This window comes from Artibeus jamaicensis, unplaced genomic scaffold (assembly GCF_021234435.1).
Source record: "Artibeus jamaicensis isolate MK-2021 breed Jamaican fruit bat unplaced genomic scaffold, CSHL_Jam_final contig_387, whole genome shotgun sequence".
Lineage (NCBI taxonomy): Eukaryota > Metazoa > Chordata > Mammalia > Chiroptera > Phyllostomidae > Artibeus > Artibeus jamaicensis.
Window position 1 is genome coordinate 7,220,216 of NW_026521812.1, and position 23,522 is coordinate 7,243,737.

At 36.4% G+C, this 23,522-nt stretch overlaps 1 protein-coding gene across 5 annotated transcripts in view; it reads right to left on the bottom strand.

Moving 5' to 3' along the window:
* The window catches only part of LAMA2 (laminin subunit alpha 2), a 511,376-nt gene that overhangs the window by 195,154 nt on the left and 292,700 nt on the right, over positions 1-23,522 (bottom strand). For 3 of the 5 annotated variants that reach the window (XM_053664793.1, XM_053664792.1, XM_053664790.1), the window contains exons 16-18: positions 19,358-19,471; positions 15,332-15,459; positions 6,573-6,659 (exon numbers count right to left, since the gene is read on the bottom strand). In XM_053664793.1, the coding sequence (XP_053520768.1) occupies positions 6,573-6,659; positions 15,332-15,459; positions 19,358-19,471 (329 nt within the window). Of the gene's footprint in view, positions 1-6,572; positions 6,660-15,331; positions 15,460-19,357; positions 19,472-19,650; positions 19,705-23,522 lie in introns of all 5 variants that reach the window. The other 2 variants (XM_053664791.1, XM_053664789.1) reach the window with 1 other exon arrangement.

Here is a 23,522-nt window from a genome sequence, read left to right on the forward strand (position 1 = left end):
CGTTTTCCTATTAAATGTTCCTTTTCTCCAATGTGAGGTGATTAAAAAATGTTTTTCCCACAACTGCAGTGTAGATACAAGATGAAATCCTGCCAGCCCCACTAGTAATTAGATTTCAGCAAGGAAAAAAAAAAACCTTGTTACTGGCACTGAAGATGAGACTGAAGCATAATAAGAAACCTGCTCCTGGCACTCGAGAGGAATCTGGGTCCACGTTGGAAAGCGTTTGTAGTACAACACGTCGCATGTATGTACTCCGGTTGGCTTTTTTCTGTACAAATGTGTAAGGTTCGCATTTCCTTTTTTTGTCTGTGTTGCAGCAAGAGCTTGTTATGAGAAAACAGGCTCACAAAGAAATTCAGTACTGAGAATTCAAAATTTATTAAACAAAAAATTATCACTCAAAAGACCTCATTATTATTTGTGTGGAAGCTATGGGTATCTCTGCCTTAATAATAGGTTTGTATATTTGCATATCCACACAGAAGTGGATCTTCACCGCAGAACCTTTACTGAGATGCACATATGCCTGCATATTACAGTAACATGCCAAAGGGTAATGCTGAACAATGCCCACAACTCATATTAGCAAACTCCAGGTTTTTTTTAAAGGACTACACACTATTTTAGGTATTATTGGAACAACAAAAGTTTATTTATGAAGCATGGCAAGAGTTTTAAAAGTAAAGTATCAAAACATCTTTTTTTCATGTTACATTTTCAATTGCTACTTCGTGTTACAGATGCACAAATACATCTTTATTGGAAATACCTATTTATATTCTGCTCTGTCTTCTCTTTCAATTGTTTGCTCATGCTTCCTATTAAGCCACACTTGGCAAAAGAGAAGCAAAAGAGTGTATCTGAAATCTTATGGTCAGGCAGCTGTTATCTGTGCTCTCTTAGCAAAATAAACACTCTATTTCAGCAAGGCTCAAAATTGAAGTGGAGTAGAAACCATGTGGAAGAATACAATTTCTATAGTGTACTACTTCATCCTACTCAATGACTCACAGATGTATGAGTCATTGTATTGAGAAACGCTCTCTACCACTGAAAGGAGAAATGGTTTAAATCCAGTACATCACATGAGGATACTTTAACATCATAACAATTATGGCACTAAATCATTACTTTGGTAAGATACATTAATTATTTTAAGTTTTCCAGAACATTTATAGATGCCATAATAGTCTGGCAGACTTAAACTTTTATCATAATTTTTAAATGAGACGGTTCTTTAAATTATATTCACAAAATATTTTATGAATTGCCAAAGTCATTGCATAAATATTGTATAAATATACTTGTGGGTGGAAAAACATTGCCACCTACAAACATAACTTCTTGTTAGTTATTTTTGTAAGACATGAACCAACATCTGAGTGCTTAAAATTCCCCCATGATCACTTCAGGAGTAGCTTTGACAAAGACACTCCTATCTTTTGACAAGGATAATAGAAAGATCCTTTTAAATTTTAACTCAATTCTTCTTGTCTCACTTGATATTCAGAGCTTGTAATCACATCCACATATATTCACATCTCATTTTGTTTACCATTAGGAAGTGACTTTGCTCCACTAGAATAACGATATACAATGATCATTATCACAGCCAACAAAAACCCATTATTTTCAGCTCACTTTCATCAAAATGACTGACTGCCCTCAGCAGAGATGATATTAAATAATACAACCTGCAGATTTTTCTTAACACAGATACCAATTAGTAAGTCCAAAAATCTCCCACTCTGAGGTAATAAAAAACACCTCAGTCCACGAGAAAATAACTATAATTAAATAGAATAACTGAAGAAGCATCTAGAAGCATCTTTGTTTTCTTTTGTGGTAGGACACATAAGAAAACTTACTGAAGACACATGATAGATAATTCATATGCCACTTTATTGAAAATGTGCATTCAGGTTTTATTACTGATGCATGTACGTGTATGTATTTCTACCCATACAATAGTGCTCTTACATATTTATAAAAAGTTTCAAAAGAAATTCAGAAGTGATTCGAGGGTCAGTGAATACATCAGTGCTAATCACATAACTTTTATCAGTAATAATAGCGTTGTATAGTTTGATTCAGTTGGGCTCAGCTAATAAAATTTAGTGTAAATCACAGTCCTTTGGACCTTTCCAGCTTCTCAGAATTTCCCTCCACCAACATTAGTTTTAATTTAAAGTCTCAAGTCCTCTCATTTTCATGTGCAAAGTAGAATGAGAACTTTTTTATTAGAAAAAGAGTCTACTGCATTCCTTGCTAGACAGAAACACCTGGACATGACCAGGTCACTCTTCTTTTCTACATTTGTTAACTTTATAAAATCAAATCACAGAATTTTAGAAAAAGACCCTTTAAATGTAGATGACACTCAAGGAAACAGCTGCAGCTCTGGTTGTTTCTATTGATGACTTAGGGACAATCAGAGGAAGAGAGACAGATGGAAGGGAGAGATGGAGACGATGGAGATAAAGGTAGACAGAGAAAGAACGGCAGAAGTGGAGAGAGAGAACAGTAGGAAGAAAGCAACACTGGTGAGGCTTTTAGCTCACTCCATCGTTTCTTCAACAGCATTTGCCTGAAGTCTGTGCCCTGTGTTTCCATTAGCTATGGACTGAGAACAGTGCTTCACTCTCCCTACGCACATTAGTAAAGCTCTTGCTTTTTGTCCTTCCTGCCCTTCCTCAAACACCTACTGAGCACTTTATATGCTACTAACATATAAACAAGGCACAGTCTTTATACTACAGTCCATGAAGAAGAAAGACATGCTTCAAAATGTGGCACTGAACTGCTAGAGATAAGCAGAAACTGTTATGGAAGCACAGAAAAGGGCACCCAGCTCAGACTGGGATTAATTAAGGGCACTTTCGGGATGATAGAGCTGAATTTTAAGAGTCTAGCAGACAGAGGAGTGGAAAGGATGCAGTATTCCAGGCAGAGGGAACAGAACTGGCCAAGGCCTGGAGCAGTGGTGGCTGCAGTATAGATGTAAATGGCTGTGCAATAATCCTCTATCCTAATAATCTTCCATTTGGCCGAATCAGCTAAAGACTGCATATGTGCTCTCCTTCTGCAAATTAGAAAAGAAAAATGGCCTCTCTGGGCATATGGAGAAAAATGAGGAGATAGCAGACACAGCTGGGCACTGAGGCACAATATTGCAGGTGTGTTGGCAAAAAGAGGGCACGCTGGACTTGAAGCCCTAACTGAGAAGCCCCTGACTGAGTCCTTCTGTATAGTATGGAAACTGTGAAAGCACATGAGTAGCCCTCTGAAACCTCCCACTATTAGCCAAACTATTAGTTTCTCTCAAACTATTTTAATTTCTCTCAAGGCTCCAACACTTATCCCTTTTTGCCTTTCTAAATACTGTCTCCTTGTTTTTCTATTTTCTCCTCCTTTCCAGTGGGTAAAAGACTACAATCTTAGCAAAGTGCCACAATAAATACCTGTTCACTTACTTCTTATTTATTTGATTTAAAACATTTCCCAGAGGAAAGCAATGATATCTCAAAGTATGGGCACTTCAGCTCCAAGCAGGAGTTTCCCAAAACTCTAACTAGAGTTCTACAGGTAACAGAATAGCACTCAATATTTTGTTTTACTTGTTTTACTCTTGTTTTACTTGAGTATCTTGTTTTACTCTTTCTTCTTTTCCATGATTTTTCTTCATTCTCTCAATTCAACCAGCAAGGCCATCTTGTTCTATGTATAGAGCGAAGGGATCGGACAGGCAGGAAAGAAGCAGCATGGGAATATCTGGGATTTCAGGCTCTACAAGTCAGTATTTTTATGAACTTGGCACCTCCTCCTTCAATTCACCCCCAAAGAGAAAATGGGTGGAGGCGTAAAGGCAGAAGAGGGGTAGTGAGGAGGACCGATGGTTGGAGAGTCCCAGCGGAATGAAAGCAGCGGAATGAGCCCTGTGCCCCCTGAGTGGTATGAAAAGAGTGGATGGAGTTACTGGCCCTGAAGGGAAAGTAATCAAGAGGACACGGCAAAGGGAGAGGTCAGCAGAAACACACACTCAGGGCCGGCTGGCCCCCTGACATGTCCCTTGCCCAAAATGCACACTCAGCCACATACATGTGCACATGTGAATGTGCATGCACACACACACTCAGGCCTTTTGGTACTAAGTATGCTTGTTCGAACTTGGTTTTAAGCCAGGGAAGTGGGAAGGAGAAAGGAAAAACTTAGTTTTTAAAAAGACTGAGATATAATTGACATATAACATTGTATAACTTTAAAGATTACTTGACAGATTATGTTCCAAGGTTCTCACAGCTTCTCCCTGTGGCTAATTAAATATCAGAAGAGAAATTAAATTGAGATAAAGAATGTAAAGTTTTAACTCCTGCTCACCTGAGCTGTAGTCTGAGAAGTGTTCTTACAGTATCACAAAAGCAGGAAGTGCATGGTGACATAAAACTTGAAAACATTGAGTTCAACAAATTGAACACACTTCCTCATTCCAGGACGTGGCAGGCTTTTAACATGTTAGTAGGTACTTCCCAGGCTTACGTGACCCCAGCCCTCTCTTCCAAGGACATCTACTGCTTGGCAAACACTGCTTTGGTTTCCCAATGCTGATTTTATGTAGATGATGTGCATAACCTGATTACAGCAATCACTTACAGAATAGTGTTGATGATGAGATTTTAGTATTTCCCCCTTACCTTAACTCTTATTCCCCCTCCCTTCTTCTGAAGCTTACACATTTCAGAAATGTTTCTCCTGAATATTTTTGGACCCAACCAAGGGACTTTTTTGATTATATAAGTACAGAGATATGATAAACCTAAGTGTTCTTGGAAAATCCTAATCCAAATTCTTACTAGAATAAAATACACTACCCCATCCTTTATATATTAATCACGGAAGACTATTTTTGACTGAGAAACTTGGAGATTAGATATGCCATTTGATAAGCTGCATATGAATGTTTCCATCTTTCTTTACCCAGGTTAGTAAACACTTTAGACAGGAAATCATGCCCTTTGTCAGGTATTTCTCTCCTTGATGATTTTTATTATTCAGATTAAAATTCTCTCCAGAATCCATTCAACCATTCCCACCCATTTTAAAGATGTGAGTTGCACGAAGACGAGGATTGTACAGTGGGCATCTGTTTATATGCTCTGTTTAGCCCTGGGCCCAGCACATAGTAGTTGCTAAAGGAATGTAAGATTTTAAATTGTAGATGGTTCAGAAATTATTGTCTACCATGCACAGAAAACGCAGAGGATGAAGCAAATCAACATAAATACATCAGAGACTATGCTCACCTATGTGAGTGGATTTAGTGGCTTTTATATGACAGAGCAGCTGTCATTTTCTAGTTGCTAAAAAAAAAGCTGCTTGTCATCAGCTGGAGGGCGTGTCGGGGTGGTGGACATTAGGCATCTAATGTAAATCTGTCCTGGCAATGATACATTCTGCAATTATGTAAGTAATATACACAGGTCCTCTTTTTTAAAAACACCATTAGAGACTTCCAGTTTCTTGACTGTGGATATATCCCTCCTACTTCATTTCTGTTCTCCCATTACTAATTTGCAGGTGCTTCCATACTCATAAGTAGGACTCGTTGCTGCTAGTAACTGTCATTGGCACTTTGTCCACAGACTGCTAGCTGCTGGCTAAATGCACTCTAGGAGATCGGCTCCAGCTTCATTTATGCACCCTGGTTAAATAGGGGTGATGGTTGCCAAGAGAACAGGAAAGGAGTGGTGGAGTAGCACCACAGGAGTAGCACCACAGGCCGTCTGTGGTGCTAGCCTGGTGAGGATGGGTGCAATCAGGCTACACCCTCTGTCCCCCATCCTGCTTCCCAGTGACAGCGGCAAAGGGGACTGTTTTCAATGCCAAAATTAGAGGTGTGTTTGCCAATGATATATCAAGGGGGAATTTTGTACCATTTTCATACTGAAACTGAGATTCATTTGAGCCTTTTCTTCAAAAAAATTTTAGAAGGGAAAAATGATCACAGGAATTACATATAATAATATCTACAATTCCATGGCCAAACAGTCTACTAAAAATCAACCAGAATTAAAATACTGGTTTAGAAGTACTCAGAAGAGGATATAAATAAGGATGATAAATTATATTTTATTTCTATTTTCAAATTATAGTTAAGGTAAATTATGAACCACTTGCTGAACTATGAACTACACATTTAAGGCATATTTTAAGGACAAAACGCTAATTAAGAAAAATAAATGGTGCCACTGTAGACAGTAAGATAAATCTTAAAGTGCATGTCTTTCCACTTGAGCAATACTTTCTAGAAAGGTTGTAGGCTAATGCTTAACCTTTAAGATGAAAACATGAATCAAACATTCTCGAGTGAGTTGAAATTTATGGAGCAATTTCTAGAGAATAAATAAACTATAAAAGTATAATGCATTTGTTCGACAAGCATGCTGAGAACCTTTCTTTTGTCTCACTGAGTGTGGTGGCTTTTCTGGGGTAGTGCAAAGGATGACGATGCCTGTGGTTTTATAGCTCCCAAGGCAGAAATCATTTGGAAAGACAGTGGAGCCCGTGCTTACCTCTCGCAGCGTGGTCCTGTGTACCCAACAGGGCATTCATCACAGATCAGTCCAAGACTTCGGTCTAAATGGCACGTTGGGCTAAAGCTATGTTGATGTTGGTGGGGAACGACAGGGACAAGGAAGAAGCACATACACAAAGTCATTAGTGGCACATTTTCATTTCTCTTTCTCCGGGACTGCTGTGACGAAGGGTACAGGCTGGTCATTCTCGTCTCACAGACAGAGATTAGGGTCTGGCCAATTGAGGATGAAATGACATTGCTATTTCTGCAGACGTGAATAGAGGCCAGTGGGGAGCAATATTCCAGTGACATGTTATTAACTGACTTTTGACTGTTCTGGGCCTGTGATCATCAGTAACAAGTGGGACTGTACTACTCCTCTCCAGGAATTCCCCAGGCCTTGCAAAATACAGCCTTGCCTTCTTTCTTTCCAGCCAAGTCCTTCTGAAATTGAAGCCTCCCAGAAAAATCTGTTAGAGATTTTGGAGAACTCAGTACATGGCAGTGGAAGTGGTGGTAGTAATCACAGTGGTGATAGTGGTGATGGTGGCCATGGGGTTCCTACTTCCAGTGCTGCTCCCACAGGTGTGTGTGTACATGTGTGCACACATGCAGGCTGCTGCACTTAGGTACTCACAGGCATGCTGTGAACACAGAAGGAAGCCTTCAAAAAGCTTTCACCAGAGATCAAAAACACGTATTCTGCCTAAATTTATAATAAAACCACAGAAACCAAAACAACCTGCTCATTTTTCAACTTCTGGTATGTTCCAAAGTTTACCTCTCTTCTTACACCTATTTCCCAGGCAGGTCTGAAGTAACAGAGTTGACCACTGAGCCTGAAAACAGCCAGGTAACTGCATGTTAGCTTTACCCTTCAACGGCATGTTCAACTTCAGCCGCACTTCTTTGCCTTGTGACAGACACCTCTCATACGTGACGCCTTAGCTCAAGATTGATTGACGATGGCTCTCTGAAGGGCCATATACTATTTAGCATCCTGTGAGTTCTGCTGCTCTATCATTTTAAAAGGAATTGCCCCCTATTAATCTTTCTCCCATTATGTCTTCTCTAAATAGATTTATTTTCTATTATTTGTGACAGGACAATTCAGTAGACGCTTTCCTGATGGCTAAATGAATTAAAGAGAGGACAACGAATTAAATGTTGCCGAGTCCTGATGTCGTTCTGCTCCTGACACTGGCATGACTTTGGAATACTTTCTTAACTTGTGCACATCAGGTCACAGCACTATTTTGAATAGTATTCCTCTGGCTTAACTCATAGTCATCCTGCAAAGATGTAATAACCCTAGCTTTTTGATAGTAGCAAGCTATCAGAACCAAGTAATTCTATTATTTTAAACATTTCAGCTCAGTGGTAAGTCGAATTGAATCTCATACAGTAAGGGGTGGGGGAAGAGCTCTTTGTCTGCTGTAAAATCTTAAGTTTACAAATATTACCCAGATAAAATATTCCACAGTAAAGGGTTCAGGTGGCTTCCATACACAGGAGAACCAAGACACACCCAGCTTGTGCTCTGTGAGAGGAGAACCACCTCTTAGAGAGCAGCCTGCGGTTTGCCACCTGCAACCCCAGGGAGCTCACTGTGGCTGATGGTCTTGCCAGGAGCGGGTATGCACTGAAGAGGCACACGCAAAAAAGAAAAGAAACAGGATTTTTCCCTCCCTCGCCCTGTGATTTGCTATCGTTTTCAGACATAAAGGGAGAGACTAGATTTTGACAAATCTCTAGAAACTGTGTTACGTCTTCTTTTAAGACTGGAATTCTACAAATATTTCATCACATATGAAGAATGTCTCTAGCTAGAAGCCCTAGGTTTCTCACTAATGTGGGACTTTGGTGACTGAAAGAAAACCACATAAACTGTTTTTTAAAATCCTAACTTAGTTTATCATAAGTCATATGAAAGGTACTTGGCAAGGCTTCTGAAACTTTGAAACTATTTATAAAATAGATTTCAAACTTTAAACATACCCATGCATTGCTTAAAACTGATAGAAGTAAATTAAAATGCTGTCATTGACAAAAGTCAAAATTTTTTTCAAGAAAGAAATGACAACATATTCGATTTCACTAGCTCTTCATATTTCCAGAGAGATTTTGCAAATATTTTATCACATTTTTCCAAAGTTCTGTGAGTTGGTTGGGGCAGGCATAATTTTTCTTGCCCAAGGTCATAGCCAGGAGAATTTATTTAGCACTTTGGAAGCTCTAGGAATCCAGGGCTTCTGAATCCTAATTTGATGTTCTTTTCTCTTTTGTCCAACCAGCATCCAACCTACTTGTAAAAATTAAGTGTGATTAAACTCTTGGTCATATAATACTTGACAGGATGCATTTAAATAAAATGTCCTCATAAAACATAACCATATTTGTGCCTCAATGTTCTTTAATCGATGTAAACTGAGGGTTCACCCCCTTATGGCTATAGCTGAAGCTGTAGTTATGTAGAAGATGGCATTCAAAACCAAAAGTAAAATGAAAGAAAGAAAAAATCATGGAAAACAAAAAGTGTCCATAGAATTTGTATTGGCAAATCAACAACTTGACCCTGTTTGGGCCAAAATATGAATGAAGCTAACTGTTCTGGGACAGACAGAAGAAACTGTGGGATCATTGTTAACTTCCAGTGGTTGCAAGGTTCTGTCATTTAACTCCAGTTGGCCAGCTCTACACTGGTAGAGAGAGTGTCCTGCTCCCTGAATCATCCACTCTACGCCACAGAAAACACAAAAGACCCAAGAACAGTGAGCATGGTCCCCAAACAGGGAGGGGAAGAGAAGCTACTTTTGGACTACATAGTAAAGATCTGTACATGAAAATAGTTTTTCTTAGTGGCTGAGCATAGGCTTTTACATTTATAATGATTAATTTATAAGAAGGTATATATGTACATATACTATGTATGAATAGTATGCATGTGAATATATGTGTATGTATTTATCTCTATAAATACATACTTACAGACACAAATAGTTTGCTCCAAAAAGAATTTTATTCTACCTATCAACATATGTCCATTATGATAAAGTGGATCAGTAAGGTAAAGACAAAAAAAATACTAAAAAAAAGATAAAATCAAGGGTATATTTAAAGTGCAAAATACATTTTTCACGTATGTTCATTTGATGGTGACAGCATATGGCTTTGCTCACAGCTATAGCAAGAGGGAAAAATGTCTCTTGGGACTAAGATGTGATCAGAAATTAATACTCTCTTCATTACTGGCATAACATTTCTATCACTAGGGTTAGACAATCAGGGCATGTTCTGTGTTTGTAGGCACCATGGGAAGGGAGAACTTTTAATTCATTGTGACCTGGAACATATGGGTAGGGGAAGAGAAGCCAAAAGGGACAAGATGCTGTGAACGGGTGAGACAGAGCAGAAGACTGAGAGCAAGTGGAGAAAGATAAAGGAAGACTCATTTCCTTCAGGATTTTGCTTTGGGCCACATGAATTTTCCAAGTTTCTCCATATGTGTTTTCTTCTTACAGTTCAGTGATCTCTGTTTTATACATTCTTAGGAGAACTGTTAAGAAAACATACATGTCTCTAATTATCTTCAAATACTGTGGGATCTGAATTAATGTCCATAGTTGGGTTTTGTAATTAGAATTGGGCTATTTTCTGTGACTTTGGATACTGTATTTCTCTAAATCTGAATTTCTCATTCGGCAAAATGAGATAATATGATCTACCTGATAAAGCTTTTCATACTAAAAATATATGAAGGCGAATTCTTTGCATAGTGGTGTAATAAATCATAGCTGTGATTTAATACTTTAAAATGTTTTGCTGAATTATGTATATTTTTTTCAAATTTTAGGGTATCTATTTACTTGTTAAATAATTAAACTTAAAATTTCTCATCCTGCTCTAGTCCTTAGTTTTGAGTTAGTGTAACAGCTGCCAAGACTGAGTCATTTCTATGGTGAACATTTATAGTTTGTCTAATATTAAGTTCTACTAATTTTTTTTGCTTCTCTTCAATGTCCCTGGAATTGTTTCTATTTCTATAGCCCCATTGGAAGAAGCAAAGAGAGGTTAACATATGGGTTCTAATATTGGTTCTGCCATAAGCAAGCTATATGATCACAATCAAGTCATTTAATGTCTGTGGAGTTTAGTTTTTCCTTCTGGTACAAGTATGGAACTAGTACAATATATCATAATCACCCAAATGGACATAAAACACTATGTAGGAAAGTGCTCTAAATTATCCAATACACTCTAAAATTTCTAAGAAATGTTGAATGTTTCTGTAAATTTACATTTTCCTTAGAATAATGTTAGAGAATAAGATTTTCTGTAAGAAGTACTAATTTTAACAATAATAATTCAATGTGGCCACTTGAGTGTGTCCATGAGTCAGCTCTGGAAGTGCTCCATTCTTTCAGAAATTTAAATTTTAGCATTTCTGATGCACAGAAAGAGGAAGTATTCATAACAATATTAGTAGATAGAACTCATTGAGTACCCACCCTCTGTCCAACCTTGTACCAAGAATATCTCTAATTTTATTGCATAACTGGTGAAAATCGATGATTCCAATAATGTTATCTATTCAGCATATGAGTGTTCAAGGGCAGATAATCATATCTTCTTTCTTTTTAAAAATTATTTATTTATTTATCTTTGGAAGGGAAGGGAAGGAGAGGAGAGAAATATCAATTATGGTTGCTTCTAGTGCATCCCCTGCTGGGAACTGGCCCCTGCTGGGAACTGGCCTGCAACCCAGGCATGTACCCTGACGGGGAATCGAACCATGATCTTTTGGTTCATAGGCCCGCACTCAATCCACTGAGCTACACCAGCCAGGGCTAGATAATAATATTTTTCATATAATATTTAACCTATAAGTTATGCGATATCAGAAATTAATATAAAACATTTGAAATATTTACAATTTTATTTATCTCTCTAGTTATAAATTTCACCACCTAGTTACAATCTATAGCTAGAATATATACTTACCAAGATGAGAGGGAAAGCAAATAGTGGACACTGTACACAGTTTGATAAATTTGATACTATATGTATAATTTAAATATTATATGCTTGTCTGTATTTATACTTCAAAGTAAGTATATGAATCTATCTCTATCTTCCTATACATTTGTTTTATTTAGCAATATGATGTAAGAAATTTAGAATCGAAATGCCTGTGATCTCTAAATTTATGATCAGGGATTAATGAGATAAATTATCAAGGTAAAACTTTCACTGAGCTTTACACTTATAGATGAAGTTTGCAGCAATCTTTAGCTGATTTCTTTTTATCTTAATATGATATCAACAATCACATATTCATATCAATGTATCAATATTTAACATATTAAGTATATTATATTCAATTTATTCCTCTGAGTTTCTAACTCAGATTACAGCAGTAATGACTATTTAAAAACTTTTTTAAAAAGGAGAGTTCCCATAAGGCTTTGTGTGCCACTCTTCAATGATTTTAAGAGAAAATTCAGGTTATTCGATTAAAATAAATTGTTCTCATTATAATTGTACAGTAAACTATATAAATTTCCAAGTTGTTCTAAATTTATAAGACTTAATAACTCTGAATATAAACTTTTAGAATTTTTAAAATAAGTGAGTTATCACAGTCTTTCTTTCTATATGAAAATGTCCCATTTAAAAATGGAATTTAAAATAGGTTACTGTTCTATTCCCAATTCTACTTGTAAGGATAAAATTACTACTTAACTATCTTAATTGAATTATCTCATGTACATGTAACCACTTTGAAAATTAACAGATCTTGAATATTTGGTGTAACTCTTATTGATATTATTGAATTATCTTTGCTTTTTAAAAACTCCAAATCTGCACAATTATACGATATTGGAATACACACACTTGAGGAAATACAATCGTCAAGCCCTGGCACCTACACCCCTCTGGCACTGATACATGGTGTCTTGATGCTTGCTGGCTTTCTTTTGCCTTTGAAAAACATTTAGAACACATTTCTGAGGTAGAAGCAGAGTAAACAGAGAAGAATGCTCTACGAATGCCTACAATTACACGAAGTTCTCCCCTGACGTTGCCTCTACATTTATAGTCATGGTGGTCAGACTTGAGGAGTAATCCATAAACCCTACATCTTCAATAACATAATTCCAAAAATGTATTAGGCTAGGATTCATATGCTACTTTGAATGGGCAGCCCTGCTGGATTGACTACTCTGCTATCCCTACAACTTGTGGCTGAGAACTGCAAACCAAGTGAGCAGACAAATGCAATCCCACTGCTCTCTTCTGTGAAAGATAGTGCTGAACAATGGATTTCATGTATATTAGGTGGGTCCAGAGAATTCATTCAGCCATAGTGAATGGGTAGGTCCACTATTACGTAATCTAGACATTCAAAAATATACCAGAGGACAAGGTGTGTGCTATATTACAGTCAATTTAGGCCTGAGTAATCATCGTTGTGAAGGAATTTAATTTGTTCTTCTATATTCATTATTTCCCAGTAGGGTTCCCCTTTGCCTTCTTTCCCTTCTCTGCTAAACTTGACTGCCAAAGGACCTTCAGTATCGTACCTGTCGAGGCTCATTGCCCTAAACTCTGGAAATGATTTGGTAACTAATACAGATTAACTCAATCCCCCATTTAAGTGCTTTTAATGTTATTTCTCAAAATACATTGCATTAAAGAACTCCATAATACAGACTGTAGATTAACTGGAAAACACATGGATTTAAAATTCCAACTCTGATATTTTAGCATTTTATGACTCTGAACAAATTACTTGATAATAGTTATTGTGGGCTCACCATGTCCAATCACTGTTTTAGGTGCTCTGTGTATTTTATAATATAATTGTCACATGGGGGCTATGAGAGGATCCTATTATTACAGTAATGACAGAACTGAGACACAGGGAGTTTAAGTGCATTTTCCATAGTCACACAGCTAGAAAGTATGGAACTCAGTTTTTAAATCTAGAAATTCTAGCTCCCAAATTGGTACCATAGTGCTATTTTCTCTCTAAGAGCCTTTTAAAACAATCTGTAACATGCAGGTTATAATACTTATTTTACTGGGTTGTTTTTGAGGGTAAACTGATACCACATATAGTCCTTGACCATAAGCCTGGCATATAATAGTGTGTTTTCATTAAATATTACTTCTTTTTCCTTTTCCAAAAGGTGGAAAATTCTTAGAAAGGTGGGCTGTTGGGAGAAGGATCAGGGTTCTATGCGGGCTGAAGAGTGAGAAGCATAAATCTAATGAAGACCTTAAACTTATTGACAGAATTATTCTTAAGTCTTTAGCTTGTAGTATTCATTGACTCTAGTTGGTAACAAAAAGACTATTTTCATTCATAGTATCTCTGGAAAGACCTCAGAACATGACCAACCTGATAACACTTTCATATAAAAAAAACTACAGCAACAAGTATACAGGATACATAGACAGAAACTAGGGGTGGGTAGAAATGGGAGGGAGGTGGGGAGGGCTGGGGGGGTGGACTGGGATGGGAGTAAAAGACAGAAAACTGGACTTGAACAATTAAAATAAAAACTTAAAAAAATCATAATCTTTGGATATATGTTCTATACCTATGAAAAATTAAAGCTTCTTCTCATATACCTGGAAAAAAACTGTAGTAGACAGATTTCTTTAAAACACCCTTATAAATTTCTGCTATGCAAGCATTATGATGGCATTTAGAAATAGTTGGGAAGTACATACCATAAAATGAATTTTATTGAGCCTTAAGCTTAAGAAGCTTCTCAAAAATTCCTTACACATAAAATTATAGTTATTTACAATTTTTAAGTAAAAAATTTTCATTGGTTCAATGTAGAATGCCCCATTAAAAATAACTTTGGTTTTCAGTTCTTGCATAGATATTTGTGAGAGGGCTGCCCTGGGGGAATATGAAGTAAAGTGGTGGGAGCTGGAATAGGTATTCCCCTAACAGTAAGGGAAAGAGGCAGCTGGTATAAGAGGTTACTGTTTGGGTGAACAACAGAAAAAAGAGAGAGACAGAGAGAGAAAGAGGGAGAAAAAAAAAACTGGATAACTAGAAAAATTGTATGAAGTTTGCATTAAACTTTTTCAAGATCTAGTTCATGAAGAAGTAGATGCTAATTATCATATCTATTTCAATATTCATATAATTCATAATTCTTATAATTGTTTTAGGGTAAAATATATATTGAAATTGATATTTTATGATAATATGATAAACCATTTGATAACTAAGGAATAGGCCTAGTGCTTTAAAGTCTACTAGATTGGTCTCTTTTACCTTTTTGAGTGGTTTGTGACTTGTCTAAGATTCAAAAATCAATAGTGTGAGACTGGGACCCCAAAGAACAGTACTTACTAGTGGTCTCTTTATTACAGTGTAAAGACATGTGTGTTTCTATGTGTCTATGTGTGTGGGTGTGCGCAAGTGGACATGTGTACATGTTTGTAGAAAATGTACCTGTTCTTTGGAATTAGTTTAAAAATTCTACTCGATTTCTGTCCTTAGATACTAAATTACCTAAACTAGAGGTAAAGCATTAACAATTTTGTTGAATAAATAGCAGTAAGTTTAAATATTTCATCTTTAAAAACTTATATTACATTCCTGAGAATTTCATGCATGTGTTTATAATTTATTTATGTGTGACAAGAGAAAGGGTACATCCCATACAAAAATGCACTTACAGAATTGGACGGCCAACTCATTAGAGGGCTCAGTGTGTTACTCACTTATTTGATGGGGTACTGAGTGGACAGGAACAGGGCCGGCAGTCTTCTGAGGTTCCTTTAGTAGGGTCGCCATAGAAACCAGGAAGACATTTATTGCAATATGGGCCACCTGTGTGATCCTTACAGTTCTGAGAAAGAAATGCACATCAAAGTTTATTATTTTGGTCTCAAGCAATAGCATGTTACCAAAAATAGGTCTACAGAGTCATTAGTCCATTCCCTGCCAGGATGAATAATTTTCCACATTAAATGGTCAATTTTACAGCTGGGAAATAGCACTGAAAGTTAATTTAATATCTAGCTTAGAAACTACATGCTAGTTTCAGCATATGCATACTTGCACAAAGATGACTAAAACTCACCATAATTTTTTTCATAATACAGTTCTTATTTCCTCCTTTCTTTAGATAGTAATTCTTTTCTTAAGGAAATACATCTAATTATTCATGCCTTGTGTATGCATGTACAGCCATACAGCCTTCCTTAGTAACTGCAGCTGATTCTAGGTAAAAATTCAATTGTTCAGCTTAAAACCACTGATTTAATAAGAACTGTGGCTAATCATACAAATCTCCTGGGACTATAGCCCTCTTACTTCAGAGATTAATTTGGACCTCAGTGGACTCTGATGATTGGCAAATGCATGAATGTATTACATTTGTGAGGGGCTTGTTTGACTCACATTTAAACAATGAAAATATTGAAATGATTTTAAATATATTGCAGTACATATTGAAACCACAAGGCACATAACAATTTTTTAAAAACTGAGACTGCATTTTTCTGTCAGTTAGTATTTATTGAACTCATGTCATTTTCAAAAATTAAAAAAAATAAAAGTAATTTCTATCTTGATCTCTTCGTATTAATTAAAGTGTATTTATCATTTCAGGCTCTGTTCACAAAGCTCATCAAGGCTGGTTTAAAGGTGAACAATCCAGTCAATTAAACAAGGGAATTATCTACAAAGCTTCCAACAGCACAATTCGATAAATCTGGATCATGTTTTGGCAACATGTGGACATAACTTACTTCTTCAGCCTCCAATGGTACAGTAAAACATACCTGATGCCTATTAAATATCATATAGTATGGATTTGTTATGACCTGAAAGTATACAAGTACACTTTTTATCATGTTGAAAAGAGTTTAACAGAATTTAAGGGTATAAAAACCTTATTATTATGATCAATGACCAAATAGGAAACAGTTAAAACATAAATTCATTTTCTTAAATTTTAAAAAAGTGTTTACTCATTTCTTTTTAGAGAGATGGGGAAGGAGGGAGAAAGAGAGGGAGAGAAACATTGATGTGGGAGAGAATGCACTGACTGACATTAAAATGCCTCTTTAAATTAATACCTCTTTAAGATATTTTAAATTCTGTCTTAGCTTCACTCAGTAACCATTTTTCAAAGACAGCATAGAGGTTAATGCCACTGTCAACTGTTGTATAAATAATAGCATATTGGATGGAACGTGCAAAACATGGGCCAATTTGAAAAAAAAAGGCTTTCTTCTTTGATTTCAGCTTTGAATTAGTTCCTTTCAGTTTTCAAGTTTAGCTCAAGTTGCTTATTACTAAAAGTTGTATTCTTTTTGCAATATTGCCTATTGTCCAAATGATACAATCAAATTATATCTTCAAAGACTTTAAAAAAATAAAATCGTAACACTGGTTTTCTGAACCTCACCGAAAGTGGTATTTCTAGAACCCTGTGGAACCTAGAGACTTGTTTTTGTTTAACTACTGATTTAAAGGAAAATTAGCATGTAGCAGCTTCTTAAATTTCCTAATATCATATTTCATTTCATGGAAATAAAAAATTAAACTCAAGTGTTTTTTTCAATTGTAACTGTAAAGCAGCCTTAGACAACAACATAATGGAAACCCAAACTGTAAAAGATGAAAGGTTCACTCTGATTATTTCACTCTGGTTACTTTTGTGCCCTGCTACAAAAGTGCTTTCCAAATGTCTGTTCATATCATATATCACAGGAACAATGAGAAAGAGAGAGTGGCTTTGAATGTTTCCTGGGTCACTTCAAATGTACTTTGAGTTAAAATGACTTTTTCATATAGGCCCACACACACTATAACAGAGTTCTGGGTTTTGACCCGATATCAAAATACACTTTAGTTAATTTCTAATCAGATTTCAAAGTCAAGGTAACTAAAAAGCAGTTTATCTATAAATTTCATAATTTATCTTTTTAATGCTAGGGGAAAAACATAAATAATTTAAAAAACAAGCTAAAGTATGGACGAACTGCATAGTAACAATGCCCTTGATGTGCAACATTCAAATATTTTTCTCCTTGTGGATCCTATCAGAATCGATGTGCTCAAAATGGGATGTCAGTGCTGAGATATCAATACCATCTTAGACGCAGTGCAGTGGAAAGTCTCCAGAAAATATCTTACATGATCACCAGTTTACCACCTACAATGGAAAACCCCGAAAACCCCAGATTCTGCTTGCCATCAAGATTTCTCCTATTTCTCTAAGGTTCCTCTGTTATTTGAAGGTGGGCTTCTATCTCCCTGTCCAAGAAATAGTCAATAAACTACATTTCCTTAGTAGAAAGCCTCGACTAATTACTGCTTCCTCCCTCCCCCCTAAAATGATGCTGAATTAAACAATTTTATTCTAAAAAAAGCAAAACAAAAAATAAAAATGACTTGCATTCTTGGAAATATCACAAAGTCAAATGGACCAACAGCATGATCTGATTTAATACTGATAAATTCAACATGAAATATTACTATTGGGAACATTGTATATCTGGTACCATGATATATTTATTTTTGTCTTTTTAGGTTTAAGTAAAGCAAATCCATATCAGTTTTAGGCTGAATATTTCATACTGCACGTTAGTGAAGTATTTAAAGGTAACTCAATATTTTTCCCAAGGTACATTTTAAAAGTCTTATTGTATAATTAAAATCAAAATCACTTAGTCTTTCTATTCATGGAAATGCCATTTAAAAAATACACTGCTCTGCAAATTAAGACTATCATGCTTTATACTGCAATGCAATTAACAAAATCTTACATAGGGAATATAGAAAGAGCATCAATAATGCTAAATGCCAAATTACATTGTAACAAAAGCCCTGAATTTTCAATCTGGATTTTTCCCAGAAGCTTTTAAGTAGAAGGAAAAAAGGCCATGGGGGAATGAGCAAGTGAAAGAAAGAACATTAAGAAATACAGAGAACAGAGTCTGCCTTCAATCCTGCAGGGAGATGAGAGTATGATATCCTCCTAAACTGGCACCACTTCAAATTGTGTTTCTGCAAGACTAATGCAATGAGAAGTGTTGTTTCAAGCTTCATGCCATGTCAGACAGTATAAAACTAACATGCCCTTGAGTTGATCAGAATGGCCCAGTCACCCTCATTCTCCACGCCAAAGCCTTCTTAGCAGGATAGAAAGTGCTTGGTAGGGCTGTTTTTCTTGTTAAAAGTTCGATTTAACTGTATAAGTAAACAGCTCTGATGAATATGTATTGCATATACTTATTATTTTAATCTACACATGATGTATTTAGTTAAATGCTGAACTTTTAAACTAAGAGAACATGCTGTATGCTCTCATTTTCAACATCAAAAATTATGCCTAGTACATAGGTTATATTTCACTTTTCATGTTATAGGGATATAAATCATTTCCTGTTAAAGAAGTAGTCTGTTTTTGGTAGATTTATGGTAGGAATAAAACCAACTACATTTATGGTAGATTTGTATTTCAGTCATTAGTTACATTTTATTTTGATGTATCTGACCCTAATTCAATTATTAGACTAAGATGAGCAAACACTTTCTAATACCTGTCATTTAGGGAGAGTACAAATGAAAGACCACTCTCAACTTCCAACTCAGTGCACTACAATGATCTCCGTCAAATCGCTTCTTGGCTCAAGGGTTTAAGGTCTGAAGGGCGGTGATGGAATTGGATTGCAGGACCTGCGGAGCTGACGTCAGCCTTGTCAGTCAGCATCCATAGGGAAGAAAGAACTTACCAGGCATTCTCCGGTAACATCGTCACAGGACTCCGCATGGCCAAAGCATTGACACGGTTCACAGATGCCACCAAAAATAGTGCCATTCACTCGTCTGTGCCTAGGCCAACAAGACTAAAGGAAAGATAAGGTTTCAAGTCAGTTTCAGAATTTTTTAAAAAGTTTGTCTTGTCTTTTTTGAATAAAGAAAAATATTTAGGCAGCAAACTCAACAAATGTGCTTGTCAAAGCTTAGTTGTTGTTGAAACATTGCTACAGAGCTATTCCTCCTGACTTTGAGGCTTCGTACTGACCTTAGCGTTATTGGCAGGTATGAGATTAGAGGAAGCATTAGCTTGGTGTCTCTTCTGAAATGGCAAAATAAAGCAGAGATATAAAGAACTGAAATGTGACAGTCTCGAAGTAAAAAGCACAGATAAAAATAGAAGGAAAAGTACGGGGAAAAAAGCAGCCAGCATAAAAGGATTCTTAAGAGAACCTTAGCCCATCTCAGCACCTAATGTCATCCTAGGGAATGTCAATTCTCCGGAATGCAGTGCCTTTCCCACATACAAACTGCCCTTAACTCCGTCACTTTCAGAAAATCTTCACAATAATTTGGAAGGCAGCACCAACTCTTACATTTGATCACATACACTGCAAACTTCTACACATATATAAATCCTATCTTTCATCCTTAATTTCCTTCATCCTATTATGCTTTCTCAAATTTACACCAAATAATTTATGATTTATTTACCATATATTCCCTTGTTATTTTGTTTTATGGTATTATTCTACTAGGACTCATATTCGTCATTTCTTTTTTTAAAGTATGAAACACTGTATCACATAAAAACAGAAATCTGACTTAAAAACGATATGTGGGTCTCAGAATACCTCCGTGTCAGGGCCAACTCTAAGAACACCACCGCCCTTCATTACATTTCTCTTCTGTAGGGGTCACTACAAACTCAATGGGGCACAAAATTAGGCAGGTGGGGGTGCAAATGCTGCTGTCCTCTAGGAGCTTCTAATTTCCCTCAAGTTACAATTGCATTCTGTGCATTATTTACTTTATTTCTGGGTGGTTAACTACAACATATCATGAAAAGGCCTTTGTTCCCAGTTCGAAATGAAAACAGAGAAATCACTGAAGTAATAAAGTACATAGAATTGTGTTGTGTATTGTTAGAAATGTTCCTTCTGCCCCAGGATATGAGGACTCTTAAATTTGAACACTGATAACAAACACATAAAAAAACCAATGTGCTCATACTTCATATCTGAAAGAAAAGCAAAAGTAACCTTCCTCTTAATTTGGGTAGGTCAAAAAAGGAAGGGTTAATTTTCTATCCCTCTCTAATAATATCTCCCCACTAAACATTTTGCTACCCTATAGATACATTATAGAAGAAATTTCCTTCTGGAATATATATTTGTAAAAAAGGTGGGAAGCTAGGTGTTCAGGAAGAGGTAGAAATTAAGGGTGTTAGTAGTAGGGAGAGAACTGATTTAATGTTTTTAGGACAAATAGGAATGGAATTGTCCTTAATGAGCTTTATTTTCATACTTTGCAAATGTACTACTCATATTAAATCCTCTTAAACTTCTAAACTCCTTAGCTCTCTCTCTCTCTCAGCCAGTGATTTCACCTCATTAGTCACAGAGACATGGGAAGCCATAGGAAGCCATTTTTCCAGAAGCACAAGTGTTTATCTCAATGTTCGTACTGCATGGGGGGTGGGGCTTGCAGGTTCCTTACCCTCTCAAAGGAATGTCACCCCACTCATGATCTTTCTTCCTTTATCTATTGTTTTCCTAGTATTCCCTCTGTGCTACATCAGTAATAATTTTTTCTATTAGATCATTTGAAAATATGATCTAGTATCCCCACCAAAAATTAAGTAATGGAAATAACAAAAATGACAAAATTATTTCTTTAATATCCCATAACTTTGCAGTTACCTGCCGGCTTTTCTTTTCAGTAAAAGTGCTCTAAAAAGGCTTTCTTTCTCGCTTCCCTTTCGCGTGTCTTTATCCTATTCTAATCCATCTCCTTCAGCCACTACTCACTTAAAACTGCTCTTGTCCCTGTCACCTAATTTCAGGGATCCAAATCCAATGGGCAATTCTCCCTCGACATCCTGTCCTTATAACTATCATGAACTCTCAGTCCCCAAGTTTCTGCCCTATCCCTTTGCTGTCTCTTCTGCTTCTTCCTCACTTCTCTTTGTCAGGAGCTCCTGGGGACATAGTCACCTTTCTCTTTTTTAGCACACATTCTGCTAAGAAATCGCATGCAGTCTCACAGTTGATCAGGCCTTCCCAACACATCTCTCTAGACCAGATAGACATTCAAAGTCCAAGACCTGTGTACTCTAATTGTAAATTGAAACCTATACTTCATAGGGTATCTCAATCTTAATATTTCTAAAAAATGGACTGCTGATTTCAACCCCACCCCTTCCAGCTGTTCTTCACTCAGTCTTCTCCAGCTCAGTAAATGATACTTCCAATTCCCCAAGCTAGTAATTTGACTCATTCTTAAATTCTTTATCTATCTTAACTTTCCATTAGCATGTAGTCTATAAAACACAGGTAGAGTAGACACATCTTTCCACATAGCCTGCCATTATCCGAACACAAAGTATTATTACTATCACTCTCTGTGGCCACAGTAGCATATTAACCATTCTTGCCCTCTACAACATGTTTTCATACTGTAGTTACAATAACTTTTAAAAAAAAATGTGACTCTGATTATGGCACCATTCAGCTTAAATCCTTTCAATGATTTTCAATTGCACTTAGAATACAATCCCATATACGCAAATCTCTGAATGGCCGTTCCTCTAATCACACCTGCGCCACTCTCCCGCTTGCTTTCTAAGTAAGCTCCAGCCATCCTTGCTTCATTTCAGATCCCTGCAGACTCCAAGCTCTAACCCGCTTCCTCATCAGCTCCTTTTCTATAGCCGACCCTCAACTCAGTTTAGCTGTTACCACCTCAGAGAGTCTTTCCTGATGACCATTTATAAAGTAGTGCTTCCTATTCAAGTTTCTGACAGCTGATTTTCAGTACCTCTATGGAAGCACCTGTTTACTTTCTTCATGGAATTTTATCACATTTATTTAAATTTGTTTTCTGGCATATTGTCTAACTTTTCACTAAGTGTAATGTCCTGGAAGGCTGGGACCGTGTCTGTATTGTTCACATTGTCATCCATGCCTAGGGTCTTGAATGTCTCAAAATACCTGACCATTACTATCTATTAGCTAAATGGAAGTGTAGATACTTCTATGAGTTGGTTAATATTTCCATCACACAGAAGAGAAAACTGAGATTTGAATTTAAATGCTTCTTTCTCTTCAGTATCTCACTTTGCTTTCACTTTCTCCCCTGTCCCACCCATCAAGTGAAATAAATTTTGGTGATACTGGAGAACAGAAGGTATTTGAAAGGTGAACTGTAGAGGAATTTATAAGTCAAGTAGAAATAAAAAAACAAAAACAAAACCATTCTGAATAAAGAGTGTAGCTCAGAGTGAAAAAAAAGAGGATTATTTTATAACAGGGTCTTTTGATTTGTTTCTGTCAATGGTCTGTGGAGTTTCCTTAGTTCTTGAAAATGTGTGTGGGTGCCAGTGATAACAAAGCTAGAAGTCCTGGCCTTATGAACTCAGTACAAAAGCAAATGAAATCAGGAAAGGATAGGAATGACTAATAGTGAGTCTAGGGATAGGAAGTTTTGATAAAGAAGGAATTATTAGAGGGTAGAAGACATATGGCAGTCTAAGAGAAACTCGAGAGCTCCAGAACTCATAGCCTTTGACTCAATTACATTATTTTGTGGACTTCAAAATAACTTTATTTATCAAACAATTATTGTGTGAGAGGCAGAGGGAGCTTTTCTTATTCTTCTAAAATAGAATTTTGACTCTTCTATATTTGCATGCTACTCTCTTCCTACCTAATTGTTAGCATTTGTTAGCTACAATTTGAGGTTTTTCAGTCCAGGATACTTTCCGTGACATCTCTCTCCACTGGAATTGTTCACCTCTTTGAATGATTGTTGCACTTATGTTCTGTACCACTTACTGGTCTCCTAATTATATGGTGCTGTGATCCAATTTTGCATAGGCATTTGTTCTTTCTCTCTAAACAGATTGTTAGTTCTTTAAGG